General features: G+C 37.7%; 1 protein-coding gene across 14 annotated transcripts in view; it reads left to right on the top strand.

Moving 5' to 3' along the window:
* Positions 1-14471, top strand: part of LOC127881883 (centromere protein K-like) — a 49593-nt gene extending 35122 nt beyond the window's left edge. For all 14 annotated transcript variants that reach the window (XM_052430070.1, XM_052430085.1, XM_052430083.1 and 11 more), the window contains 4 exons: positions 3658-3727; positions 4311-4376; positions 8335-8406; positions 13058-14471. In XM_052430070.1, the coding sequence (XP_052286030.1) occupies positions 3658-3727; positions 4311-4376; positions 8335-8406; positions 13058-13216 (367 nt within the window). In that variant the 3' untranslated portion in view covers positions 13217-14471. The remainder of the gene's footprint in view (positions 1-3657; positions 3728-4310; positions 4377-8334; positions 8407-13057) is intronic.
* The last annotated feature ends 936 nt before the right edge of the window (positions 14472-15407 follow it).

Raw genomic sequence — 15407 nt, 5'->3', positions numbered from 1 at the left:
TTGCATCACTTTGGGTATATACAGACCACTTTACTGGGGTATAGCTAGGCTGAAAATTTAGGGAGAAGCCACTTCTCCCTAAAGCCAAAATAGGGAGAAATGGTAACATCTTTGGGAAAAATGATGCATTTGCGTCATAGATCTTAGTTTTACGTATATTTTGCGGCAACTTAAAGGATAAGTGGTTTCTGTTCAGCGTTCAATCAACTCTTCACTTGTTGTATACGATAAGACATGTTAAGTGAATAAAACCTACATTTTTCTTATTTCTCATGGATTGTTGATAATGATGGTACTTGTTGTATTTTTTTTTCCTAAACAGGTGTATCAAATAAACTTCAATTGTAACAAACCAGTAATGTTCAGAATATTTTTACTCCCTTGTTAATTTTTAAGCATTTCAACATGAAATCAAATTCATAAGTTTTGTTAAATATATTTGTTTTAAATTAAAAATTCATTTAAAATCTCATTTTACAGCAGAGATTCCAAATCTGACCTGTAAATGAGCCCCATATTTATTGGCCCAGTGCTAGGTTATCTCTTCCCATTTGATCATTCTTGAGTACAACTGTATTGTTTTTGTAATTGTCCATTTAGCTTTGTTTAAGCATAGTTATTTGAAGCCAGCACAAGGCAATTAATCAAGGCATCATCTATGAACAATTTCAAGAAGTTTAAAAGCTCCAGACTGTTCTTTTGAATGTTCAACTTTGCATGACCTGTAAATGGGGCAACTTGTGGCTGAGAATCCTCCTCTGTCCAATCCTCCATATCAAATTGATTTTATTCAGTCCATTTCTGGCACAAAGTAATCATTCAAAGGGGGAGATGTTACTTCGCCTTCATGAAATTAATGTGCAAAATTAATATTCCCTGGGCAAACAAATTGCCCACTTCACCCACTAGCAAGACCCTTGCTATAGAGAGTAGTAAGAATGCATCACTGAGGCTCTATACAGACCACTATAGAGAGCAGTAAGTTTGCATCACTTAGGCTATATACAGACCACTATAGAGAGCAGTAAGTTTGCATCACTTTGGGTATATACAGACCACTATAGAGAGTAGTAAGTATGCATCACTTTGGGAATATACAGACCACTATAGAGAAAAGTAAGTAGGCATCACTTAGGCTATATACAGACCACTATAGAGAGTAGTAAGTATGCATCACTTTGGGTATATACAGACCACTATAGAGAGTAGTAATTATGCATCACTTTGGGAATATACAGACCACTATAGAGAAAAGTAAGTAGGCATCACTTAGGCTATATACAGACCACTATAGAGAGTAGTAAGTATGCATCACTTTGGGTATATACAGACCACTATACAGAGTAGTAAGTATGCATCACTTTGGGTATATACAGACCACTATAGAGAGTAGTACGTATGCATCACTTTGGGAATATCCAGACCACTATAGAGAGTAGTAAGTATGCATCACTTTGGGTATATACAAACCACTATAGAGAGATAAGTATGCATCACTTAGGCTATATACAGACCACTATACAGAGTAGTAAGTATGCATCACTTTGGGTATATACAGACCACTATACAGAGTAGTAAGTATGCATCACTTTGGGTATATACAGACCTCTATAGAGAGTAGTAAGTATGCATCACTTTGGGAATATACAGACCACTATAAAGAGATAAGAATGCATCACTTTGGGTATATACAAACCACTATAGTACAAATCAGCAATGCAGAAAAATATTTGGGACATCAATCAGGTTTACAGATAGTAATAAACTTCCAACTTAGATATGCTCTCTTAATGGTTTAATCAACTATGGCACTACCATCTTAGCCAGTTGGAAGCATAATGTATTCGAGATATTTCTCTGTATTGACCATCTAAGCCAATTGGAAGCATAATTTATTCGCGATATTTCACTATATTGACCATCTAAGCCAGTTGGAAACATAATGCATTCAAGATATTTCGCTGTATTGACCATCTAAGCCAGTTGGAAACATAGTTTATTGAAGACATTTCTCCGTATTGAAGAGTAGTCACTATTTTCAAAGATGGCATCGTCTGTTCCGCAAAAACATTTGTGATTGCAAATTTGTCTGCACCCATATCAACAAAATTTATTATTGATGACAATTTATTGTTCTTTAACAGACAATTAAAAAGTAACAGTGCCATGTACATTTCATGAACAAAAAATCAACAAGAATTTCCAAAGTTTTAGTTGAATTTTAACACAAACAAGTACAGGTGGCTTGAGTATGCTTGTGAAATATAAAAGAGTTGTATACTGTGTCTTATTTGTTTTATACTCAAAAGAGTGAAACATTACCAAATTTGAAGTTTATTAGTTTGTGTCCCAAAGTTTTCATAAGAGTGAGAGATTTGTCTCACTTGTTTGACACTTTGCTAAAATCACTGCTATAAGAAATGAATTATTTAAATGCTGACAACTGTTAGTAGGTATTTCACAGAAATGTCTTTTCACGTTTGCCAAATTTTCAGAAAAAAATAGTTTGTACATGTTGTATTTAATCTAAATGTATATTTACTTAATATTGGTTATTATTATTATAAAATAAAAACAGTTTCCAATGGGCGCTCATGGTGTTACATAATTTATACATGTCACATATTCATATCAGTCTCAATTGGGCGTCAAATACAGGCATATCCCACAAATCAATTTATGATGTGATGGGCATGTTTACTTCTGAAAAATAGAAAACCTTTGAATTTATGAAATTCATTAACCCTTTCAGTGCGGGAACCGAATTTTGAAGGCCTTTGCAAACAGTTTGGATCCAGATGAGACAGGATCAGGATCCAAACTGTTTGCTATTCTGATAGTATTCTTTGAAAAAAATCGAAGAAAATGCTAATTTTAAAAATTCAGCAGATGACATTTTAGCAGACGACAAATTTCCCAGCATGCAAAGGGTTAACAATGTTTATCATCAATAACAACCAGATATGGTTTTTAAAGTATGTGTCTTTTATGTTTATCATGCATTAAGGAGTGAAGTGTACTATCAATTTTGGTCATAATGCAACATACAAATGTCTTACCAATTGTAATGAAATGTCACAGTTTTTATCATAAGCAGTGTCTGAATGTAAAACACTATCATATTTGTTACCTTTCAGATTTGAGTGGTCCTTTCAAAACTATTTTGATTTTTTTTCAGATAAAAGGTCAAGGTTACTAATCAAGGTCACATTTTCAGTGCCAGCTTTGTAACTTAAACATGCCTGGAAGAATTTTAATATCATTTCGGATCATTATTGCCAATGATCAGACAATGTGTAGCTTGCAACTCCCATGCTCCTAGTGGGATAGGTTAAGGTCACAATTCAAGCTTTAAGTTAATACATTTTTGTTTCCTCTATTGCTAACATACCTTGGATGATTTTGATATAACTTTGATATTCACCATTACCAGACCTTCAGTTGCTGACAAATACCATGCTTCTTGGTTAAAGTTCAAGGTCATGAATTTGAAGTCAAGGTCATGAATTTGCATATCTCCTTAAGTCTGTAAAAGATTTACTGTTATATTGTACATAATTTTTAGGAGTGCCCCCCTCCCCACACACACACTTTCTTGAAAGGATTTACTGGGGGTATGTATATTTTTGTTGCATACCTTTAATGTTTTGTTTTCAGAGTGTGTGACCGAATACAGAAGAAATGTGACACATTGGGAAAGATTAACAACGAACGTAGAAAACAAATGGTAGATTCGTTTTATATTTATGAATTCTATTGCAGTTGACATTGTTTATATGTATGTAATGTATGAAGATACTATTTTTTTTATACCTTCACATAAAGTTCAGTCATCATTAAATGTGTAGCTTCTTACTCAATTCTCAATGCCCTTTGTTATTATCCCCTACCCGTGAAACCGGAGGGGACTTATGGTTTGCGCTCTGTCAGTCTGTCTGTCACACACTTGTCTGGATCCTGCGATAACTTTTAAAGTTCTTCATATTTTTTTCATGAAACTTGAAACATGGATAGATGGCAATATGGAGATTATGCACGTCATTTCATTTTGTTCCTACGTCAAGAATTCTTGTTGCTATGGCAACAAATAAAAAATTAAAAAATTACTGACAATGGTGGAGTTTCACCTTTAGGGGACAATATTGCTTGGCAATCTCTTGTTGTAACTTGTAGAAGACAAATCTTGATGCATTTTCTGTTACTCTCATATAGTAATGTCCTAACTAAGATAATCAATTAAAACAAATGATATAAACCTTTTAAACTAACAAATTCTTATTAATTGTCAATTTTTTTTTTAAAATTTTCAGAACGAATTTCTTGACAAGAATTTTCCATTGCCAGATGAGGCTACGTTCAGCAAAGTGAAAAGAAAGGTGTGCTAGCATTGCTGGATTGGTAATTTTCAGCTCAGGTACTACTTAAAGTACCCTCGTACTCTTCAAGTATACTTCAAAGTACCCTGGGTTAGGCAAATATACTAAAATGTACCCCTGAGTATCACAGGGTGCCTTGAAGTGTATGTTCCGTACCCGGGGTAAATTGTACTATATTTAAGAGTACCTTGGGTCTTTTAAGAAGTACCTGAGCCAGCAACAACCAATGTTCTTAGCCCTAGTATGACTGTGTACCTGAGCCAGCAACAACCAATGTTCTTAGCCCTAGTATGGCTGTGTACCTGAGCCAGCAACAACCAATGTTCTTAGCCCTAGTATGGCTGTGTACCTGAGCCAGCAACAACCAATGTTCTTAGCCCTAGTATGGCTGTGTACGCTCACTCTTAACATCTAGAGAAGAGATTTGTTCACTCAAAGTCTATAACAATGTAGTTAAGCACAGAATAATCATAAGCAAAGAGTCCAGCTATGCCATGATCATATTATACTTTTGTCAAAAGCTACCACAAACCAGGGGTCTCAAGTATTATACTACTGGGCTACAGTTTCTCGGGTGAGCATTCCAGGGTCCTCAGGGTTCTTTGTTGGACATTTTGTCTTCATAGTATGAGGCCTGTGCAATTTTCCATATGCATGTATACTAAATTTTAAGGGGCATTTTCACAGATTTTGGCATGTATTGAAGTTTGTAATTATATGCTTTATATTGATAAATGTAAACATTGGATCTAAAAAGCTCCAGTAAAAAATCAAGAATAAAATTTTTAAAAGGAAAAAACAGTAACCCTAAACAGGGCTCGAACCACTGACCCCTGGGTCCTAGAGTAAAAGTCTACCACTTAGACCATTCGGCTATCTAAGCTCACACAATGAAGGATGTATTTTATACTTTATATAAGCAATCCTCAATCCTGTCAAAAAATAACAACAACAACAAAACTGTCCAAATTATTCAATCGTTTAGCGTTGCATTGCTTTATAATATTCAGGTTTTTAAATAGTCAAAGGATGCATATAAGGGATATTTCAGAGCATGGTGAATGTTCATTATTACTGTTTCCTCACAAATATCAGAACTACGAAAATTTGCTAATCTGAAACAACTTTTTAGCTCACCGGAGCACAACGTGCTCATAGTGAGCTTTTGTGATGGCCTTTTGTCCGTCGTCCGTTGTGCGACATCAACATCTGCCATGTTAACTCTCTAGAGGTCACATTTATTGTCCAATCTTTATGAAATTTGGTCAGAAGATTGGTCTCAATGATATCTTGGATGAGTTCGAAAATGGTTACGTTTGCTTGAACAACATGACTGCCAAGGGATGGGGCATTTTTAGCTTGACTATTATGTATGAAATATATATAGTGGAGCTATCCTACTCAGCCCGGCGTCGGCGTTCCCGTTAGTGTTGCCGTTAGCGTGCAAATGTTAAAGTTTGCGTACTTCCCAAAATATGTCCTTTGACATATTGCTTCTATATTTTGCATACTTCTTTACCATCATGACCCCAATCTATAAACAAGAGCAGACAACTGTATCAAGCATTTTGACAGAATTATTGCCCCTTTTATACTTATATGCATATTATTGATAAATCTATGTTTAAGTTTGCGTACCACCTCAAATATTTTCTATGTCCTTTAAAATATTGCTTTCATATTTTGCATACTTCTTAACCAACATGATCCCAATCTCTAAACAAGAGCAGACAACTGTATCAAGCATTTTGACAGAATTATGGCCCCTTTTGTACTTAGATAATTGAGCATTTTGCTTAAATTACCATAACTTCTTTATTTACGATTACATTTGATTCATACTTTGACAAAACAACACTTACCTGACATACCACAATGCACTTCACCCAAACCATCTCCCATGCCCCACCCAAGAATCCCCCCCCCCCAAAAAAATTTTTTTTTTTCCTTATTTTTGAATGATCATCTATTAAAGGACCACACACATTACACCCCCTCCCCCCCCCCCCCCCTCCCCATGATGGCTTACGTTATACTGTCAAGCACTCGAATAGTTGAGCGCTCTGTCCTCTGACAGCTCTTGTTCCTTATATGGCTATAGTCAAACCTTGTTAACTCTAGAGGCCACTTTTATTTGCCAATCTTCATGAAATTTGGTCAGAAGATTGGTCTCAATGATATCTCGGATGAGTTTCAAAATTATTATGTTTGCTTGAAAAACATGGCTTCAAAGGGGCGGGACATTTTTCCTTTTATGGCTATAGTAAAATCTTGTTAACACTCTAGAGGCCACATTTATTGTCCGATCTTCATGAAACTTGGTCAGAAGATTCATGCCTATAATATCTTGGAAGAGTTCAAAAATGATGCCGGTTGGTTGAAAAACATGGCTGCAAGGGGGCGGGGCATTTTTCCTTATATGGCTATAGTAAAACCTTGTTAACACTCTAGAGGCCACATTTATTTTCGGATCTTCATGAAACTTGGTCAGAAGATTTGTCCCAATAATATCTTGTTATCTCAGGTGAGCGACTTTGGGCCTTTCAGGCCCTCTTTTTATTTTGTCAATTCACCAAAACATGAAAAGGCCCCTTTTAAGTACATGTATTTATAAAGAACTGGAGAAGGACATTGGCCATCTACTGTGAAACCATTTATTTTCGTCAGTACGAAATTTCGTCCTTTTTAAAAAAAATGACTATTTTGTCAGCACTTAAATTCGTCCATTTCTGGTTTTGAAAAAAAAGCGTCCGATTTGTTTGTAATGTTTGCGAAAAAATCGTGCTGGGGAAAGAGAGGTGACACTTGGTAGTCACTTGCAGGAGGTGGGCCTTGTTTGGCATATGCCAATTAACAAGTCTGTTATTTCAGGTGATAGTAACTGTCCCTTATTATTTTATGTCATTAACACGTTCTTTGTTATGATTAGCGGATAAGTGGGACTGAATAACCGTTAACGAGTGTTTTAAACAACGAAGCCAATTGCCAATTAGTCTTTTTCAATTACAATCACGGACAACCAAACACAAATCAATATGTTCTTTATTAATTTGTAATAAAAGCGCAGAATATATTTCAGTTAGGAGTTGATCACACATCATCATATTTTAATTGCGTTTAAAAGTATTGTCTTTAATCCGGATTCGCCGCGTGTTGGCTGTATAATCTGCAACACCCCTGAAAAACACAATACACACAATGGGTAATAAAGTTGTTAACAATTAGCGCTAATCAACACTATTGTACCTAAACGAATCGACGCATTCGATACAGCCTTATTGCATTCGTGTTTTACGGGAAATGTCAGTTGTCAGTACACTGTATAATAAACACCCCTTTGCGTCAAAACCGGATTTAACTTGAGTGTGAATAGTCGACTGTTTCATGTTCTTTGTATCATTACCATCCGGGTATCTGTACTATAAGTATACCAGTCTACAAACAAGGTGAGCGCTTCGGACGTTAAAAAAATTGACCTACGGTTTAGCGTTCATGCCGTCGAATGCATTTAGCAATATCAATCGTTTTTTTTCACTATTTCTTTACTTGCAAAAAATACTAGTGGCATATAACTTACCTTGCAATCTTTTTTTCTCGCATTGTGAGAGTGTTAATTTCGAGCCCTGTGTATATGCGTGGATTATGCTGGATTTAAATGCCTCATGCCTACGGTAATTCAGTCTTATTTGTTTCAAATATGGGACATGATTGTTCGTTAGGATCTTGATTTCGTCCATCGGCCGAAGGACGAAAAAGACGAAAATTAATGTCTGACGAATAATAATGGTTTCACAGTATTTGAGACCTATTTAAGAAATAGTCAAGATCTTTTTGACATCAAATTGTCAAGACAATAATTATGATAAAAATATAGTTCATGTATATAAATATACTGTTGATGGATTAATAATGTCACTTATGCAATTTGCAATGCCAATTATTATCCCCTTTGTTTCAGACAGTAGAAACAGTGAATGGCAGACAACTGACCCGAAGAGAGAACCTGCTGCCCTTGAAAACACTGGTCCAGGTAAGAGAGGAATTGGTCTGCTTAAAACACTAGAACAAGTAAGAGAGGACCTGTTCTGCTTGAATACACTGGTCCATGTAAGAGAGGACCTGTTCTGCTTTAAAACACTGGTCCAGGTAAGAAAGGGTCTGCTCCCCTTGAAAACACTGGTCAAAGTAAGAAAAGATCTGGTCCCCTTGAAAACACTGGTCCCAGTAAGAGAGGACCTAGTCCCCTTGAAAATACTCCTCCAGGTGAGAGAGGATTTGCTGCCCTTTGAAAACACTGGCCCAGGTAAGAGAGGACCTGGTCCCCTTGAAAACACTGGTCCAGGTAAGAGAGGATATGCTGCCCTTGAAAACACTTGTCCAGGTAAGAGAGGGTCTGCTGCCCTTGAAAACATTGGTCCAGGTAAGAGAGGACCTGGTCCCCTTGAAAACACTGGTCCAGGTAAGAGAGGACCTGGTTCCCTTGAAAACACTGGTCCAGTTAAGAGAGGGTCTGCTGCCCTTGAAAACACTGGTCATGGTAAGAGAGGACCTGCTTCTCTTGAAAGCACTGGTCCAGTTAAGAGAGGGTCTGCTACCCTTGAAAACACTGGTCATGGTAAGAGAGGACCTGCTTCTCTTGAAAGCACTGGTCTAGTTAAAGAGGGTCTGCTGCCCTTGAAAACACTGGTCATGGTAAGAGAGGACCTGCTTCTCTTGAAAGCACTGGTCCAGTTAAGAGAGGGTCTGCTGCCCTTGAAAACACTGGCCCAGGAAAGAGAGGATATGCTGCCCTTGAAAACACTCGTCCAGGTAAGAGAGGATCTGCTACCCTTGAAAACACTGGTCCAGGTAAGTGAGGATCTGCTGCCCTTGAAAACACTGGTCCAGGTAAGAGAGGATCTGATGCCCTTGAAAACACTCGTCCAGGTAAGAGAGGATCTGCTGCCCTTGAAAACATTGGTCCAGGTAAAAGAGGATCTGCTGCCCTTGAAAACACTGGTCCAGGTAAGAGAGGATATGCTGCCCTTGAAAACACTTGTCAAGGTAAGAGAGGATCTGCTGCCCTTGAAAACACTTGTCAAGGTAAGAGAGGGTCTGCTGCCCTTGAAAACACTTGTCAAGGTAAGAGAGGGTCTGCTGCCCTTGAAAACATTGGTCCGGGTAAGAGAGGATCTGCTGCCCTTGAAAACACTGGTCATGGTAAGAGAGGATATGCTGCCCTTGAAAACAGTGGTCAAGGTAAGAGAGGATCTGCTGCCCTTGAAAACACTGGTCATGGTAAGAGAGGATATGCTGCCCTTGAAAACAGTGGTCAAGGTAAGAGAGGATCTGCTGCCCTTGAAAACACTTGTCAAGGAAAGAGAGGATCCGCTGCCCTTGAAAACACTTGTCAAGGTAAGAGAGGATCTGCTGCCCTTGAAAACACTGAACCAGGTTAAAGAAGATCTGCTGACCTTGAAAACACTGGTCCAGGTTAAAGAGTATCTGCTGCCCTTAAAAACACTGGTCCATGTAAGAAAGGGCCTGCATCCCTTGAAAACACTGGTTCAGGCAAGAAAAGACCTGGTCCCCTTGAAAACACTGGTCCAGGTAAGAGAGGACCTTGTCCCCTTATAAATACTGGTCCATGTAAGAGAGGACCTGGTCCCCTTATAAATACTGGTCCAGGTAAGGGAGAATCTGCTGCCCTTGAAAACACTGGTCCATGCAAGAAAGGACCTGGTCCCCTTGAAAACACTGGTCCAGGTAAGAGAGGACCTGGTCCCCTTATAAATACTGGTCCAGGTTAGAGAGGATCTGCTGCCCTTCTCAACACTGGTCCAGGTAAGAGAGGATCTGCTGCCCAGGAAAACACTGAACCAGGTAAGAGAGGACCTGCTGCCCTTGAAAACACTGGTCCAGGTAAGTGAGGACCTGGTAGCCTTGAAAACACTGGTCCAGGTAAGAGAGGCTCTGCTGGCCTTGAAAACACTGGTACAGGTAAGAGAGAATCTGCTGCCCTTGAAAACACTGGTCCAGGTAAGAGGATGTTCTGCCCTTGAAAACACTGGCCCAGGTAAGAGAGGACCTCCTGCCCTTGAAAACACTGGTCCAGGTAACTGAGGACATGGTTCCCTTGAAAACACTGAACCAGGTGAGGGAGGATCTGCTGCCCTTGAAAACACTGGCCCAGGTAAGAGAGGACCTGCTCCCCTTGAAAACACTGGTCCAGGTAAGAGAGGATCTGCTGACCATGACAACACTGGTCCAGGTAAGAGAGAATCTGCTGCCCTTGAAAACACGGGTCCAGGTAAGGGAGGACCTGGTCCCCTTGAAAACACTGAACCAGGTAAGAGAGGGTCTGCTGCCCTTGAAAACACAGGTCCAGGTAAGAGAGGACCTGGTCCTCTTATAAATACTGGTCTAGGTAAGAGAGGACCTGCTGCCTGTAATTTATAAGTGTCCTTTTCATATCTCTTATACCCTTCGACATAGTTTCATTAAACTGGCCTAAAGTGTTAAGGTCATTTATATGATGTTTTGAAGGCATAAGTCACTTATACCATTAATTGTATGATGACAAGGCACACATGTTAGCCTAGATCTTTTTGTGCGTACATTTAGCTGTTGATCAAAAGATTTATATCTTAGTAATAATTTTGCCATACAAAGATAAATGATTAAGTAAATATAAATCTCAATAAGATGGAAACAAAAGCAACTATTTGTACATGTTCTATCGTCTATTGTCAGGGGTCATGTGGTGTGTGTGGTTCATTGTCAACTTTTATTTTGTAACCACACAAGAAGTCACATTTTTTTATCCAATCTTGATAAAAATTGGTCAGAGTTCGAACCTGGGTCTTGTGGGTCAAAATTCAAGGTCACCAAGTCAAATCAAGAAAAAACTTGTTACCACTCTAGAGGCCACATATATGACTAAATCTTAATGAAACTTGATCAGAATGTTTATGTTGACATTATCTGGGTCAAGTTGGAATGTAGGTCAGGTGTGTTATAGAAATAGATGTCAACTCATAGCAAAACCTGATTACCACTCTCTCATCATAAATTAAGCTAATGTAACATGTGAGACAAATCTCATTAATTGACTCAGTTACTCCTGTTTGACTACAGTGTTATTCATTAACAAATCAGTTTCTTTGTGTTTATTATTTGTGTGTAATTTTTTTCCGAAGTTCAATATGTTATCCCCCCTTTCCTTGACCGCGCCATATAGCAGTGTGTTTGTCTTTCTGTGTGTCTGTGCGAAATGTTCTGTCTCAGCCTCATCTTTGCCATATGTTGTTGAATTTTGATTTCACTTTGTACACATATCCATAATCATAAGACGGCCTGTTGCATGTAGCACAATTCTGCCTACTTCAAAGTTCAAGGTCACACTTATTGGTTTAGGTATACTTTGGCAGTAAAACAGATGGAAACTTCTTGTCTCAGCCATATGTTTGCGATATATTGAAAGGTTTTGAAAAACCTTGGCACAAAAGTAAAACATGATAAGACAACGGCACAAAAGTAAAACATGATAAGACAACGGCACAAAAGTAAAACATGATAAGACAACGGCACAAAAGTAAAACATGATAAGACAACGGCACAAAAGTAAAACATGATAAGACAACGGCACAAAAGTAAAACATGATAAGACAACGGCACAAAAGTAAAACATGATAAGACAACGGCACAAAAGTAAAACATGATAAGACAACGTGTTGCAGGTAACAAGTATCTCCCAACCGTAAAGGTCAAGATCACAATTAAAGATCAAAAGTAAAATTTAACTATGAAACAGCTTGACTCAGCCATAATTTTGCCATATATTGATGTATTATAAAATAAACTTGCACAATGCCATTCATCACAAAATGATGTGTAGCCTGTTACACTTGTCTCCCGATCTGAAAAGTCAAGGTCACACTTCAAAGATAAAAGTTTGCTATTAAACAGCTTATTATGACTGTAATTTTGTCATTTATGATTAGATGCTATTTAAGGATAAACAGGAGGACTCCGCATTTTTGTGTGTACAACCTCAATGTCACACTGAGATGTCAAAGGTCAAATTAGGCTTCATTCAATTTTAAGACAATTTATGAGACTGGGTGTCGCATGTATTTTTTTTTTCGTAACCTCAAATGTCAAGGTCACACTAAGAAGTTGAAAATCAAATTTGCCATGAACATTTTGTGTTTGACAAAAGAACTGTATCAAGACAAAAGTGACATGCGAGGGCATGCTTGATTAATGAACACAACTTGGTTCATTTATGTCTGTCCTATTCTCTTACTTAGTTCATAACTTCTATCATATAAAGTCTTTAACAATTGTTGTTTGTGAACTCAAGGGAACACTTACAGGCCAAATATTGCCCTTTAAATAATGGTAAACATCATTCAATATAGACATATGCGTGTTGGCAGTAGAATTGCTCTAATACTTATGTTAAGATATTTCATTTTGAGCCTTTCTCATGATGACTTGGTGTGCTTTGCAATATTAAATTTGTTTTCATAAATGTCAAACAGTGTTTCCTAGTGGCTCATCTTGTGGGCATTTCAGATGTAAACTGCAGTTTGTTTTTATTCTGTCCTGTTGCTGTTCGGCATTAAAGAATACACTTCTTGTCATATTAACCTTTCCACTCCCAAGTTTTGCTAACCAGTGTATGTATTTCATTTCAGATGTTGATTTCGAGGTGTATTGACAATCCCAACGACCCATACCTTGAGCTGGACCACACATGCTGGCCTCTGTATGTAGAACTCCTGCTGGCATGTGGAGTCACCTTGCTGCATCCTGTTGACTCTAACAGACTCAAATTAATGCCCTTTCACCTCTAGTGTTTACTGGACAGTGGAACATTGATGTCCTTTCATCACTACTGTTTTACTGGACAGTGTAACATTGATGCCCTTTCATCACTAGTGTTTACTGGACAGTGTAACATTGATGCCCTTTCATCACTAGTGTTTTACTGGACAGTGAAATATTGATGCCCTTTCATCACTAGTGTTTTTACTGGACAGTGAAATATTGATGCCCTTTCATCACTAGTGTTTTACTGGACAGTGAAATATCGATGCCCTTTCATCACTAGTGGTTTTACTGGACAGTGTAACATTGATACCCTTACATCACTAGTGTTTTACTGGGCATGGGGACAGTGTCACATTGATACCCTTTCATCTCTAGTGTTTTACTGGACAACAGAACATGGTTACTTATTTATTGCACTTGTAACCAAGTTTGATAATACCCTTTGTTTATCTAAGACATCGTATGCCAGTATGTATGACTGTTTAGTTACATTTTCAGTTTCATAAAGTGATGGTAGGGAGGAACAGTGACATTAGGGAGGAACAGTGACAGTATTTTATTTATTTTTATGACCCAAATACAAGGTTAAGGGAGTATATATAGGGAATCTATTATCACTATGCATGTCTGCCCATCTGTCAGTTAGACTGTGTGATTGTACATACAGATATGTCAAGATAAGTTTTACACAGCTTTTACTCAGCGTACAAAATTCAAACTCAAGTCTTTTTCAACTCTAAAAACTTCTAATTAATGCCCAATGGTTTGAAACTGAACTCATTTTTAGCTCATCTATTTTTTGGAAAAAAAAAGAACTATTGTCATCACCTTGGCGTCAGAGTCGGCGTCCGGTTAAGTTTTGCGTTTAGGATACTCATAAAGTATCAATGCTATTGCATTCAAACTTGGTACACTTACTTACTATCATGAGGGGACTGGGCAGGCAAAGTAAGATAATTCTGGTTTGCATTTTGACAGAATTATGTGCCCTTTTTATACTAAGAAAATTGAAAATTTTGGTTAAGTTTTGTGTTTAGGTCCACTATAGTAGTGGGGGACATATTGTTTTTGCCCTGTCTGTTGGTTGGTTGGTTGTTGGTTTGCGCCACCATTAACATTTGCAATAACTTTTGCAATATTGAAGATAGCAACTTGATTTTTGGCATGCATATGTATCTCATGGAGCTGCACATTTTGAGTGGTGAAAAGTCAAGGTCAAGGTCATCCTTCAAGGTCAAATATATGGGTCAAAATCGCTCATTTAATGTACACTTTTTCAATATTCAAGATAGCAACTTGATATTTGGCATGCATGTGTATCTCATGGTGCTGCACATTTTGAGTGGTGAAAGGTCAAGGTCATCCTTCAAGGTCAGAGGTCAAATATATGTGGCCAAAATCGCTCATTTGATGAGTACTTATGCAATATTGAAGATAGCAACTTGATATTTGGCATGCATGTGTATCTCATGGTGCTGCACATTTTGAGTGGTGAAAGGTCAAGGTCATCCTTCAAGGTCAAATATATTGGTCAATATTGCTCATGTAATGTCACTTTCTGCAATATTGAAGCTAGCAATTTTATATTTGACTTGCATGTGTATCTTATGGAGCTGCACATTTTGAGTGGTGAAGGGTCAAGGTCAAGTTCATCCTTCAAGGTCAAACGTCATATACGGGGACATAGTGTTTCACAAACACATCTTGTTTCCTTAAGTATCAAAGCCATTGCTTTCATACTTGCAACACTTACTAACTATCATAAGGAGACTGTGCAGGAAAAGTTATGTAACTATGACTGGCATTTTGACGGAATTATGTGCCCTTTTATACTTAGAAAATTGAAAATTTGGTTAAGTTTTGTGTTTAGGTCCACTTTTTTCCAAAGGTATCAAAGCCATTGCTTTCATACTTGCAACACTTACTAACTTTCGTAAGGGTACTGTGCAGGCAAAGTTATGTATCTCTGACTGGCATTTTGAAAGAATTATGTGCCCTTTTTATACTTAGAAAATTGAAAATTTTGTTAAGTTTTTGTGTTAGGTCCACTTATTTCCTAAATTATCAAAGCCATTGATTTCATACTTGCAGCACTTACTAATTATCGTAAGGGGACTGTGCAGGCAAAGTTATGTAACTCTGACTGGCATTTTTAACGGAATTATGGGCCCTTTTTACTTGAAAAGTTGGTTAAGTTTTGTGTTTTGGTCCACT

Source organism: Dreissena polymorpha, chromosome 5 (assembly GCF_020536995.1).
Source record: "Dreissena polymorpha isolate Duluth1 chromosome 5, UMN_Dpol_1.0, whole genome shotgun sequence".
Taxonomy (NCBI): Eukaryota; Metazoa; Mollusca; class Bivalvia; order Myida; family Dreissenidae; genus Dreissena; species Dreissena polymorpha.
The sequence above is the reverse complement of the archived record's forward strand: the minus strand, read 5'-3'. Positions and strand labels throughout refer to the sequence as shown.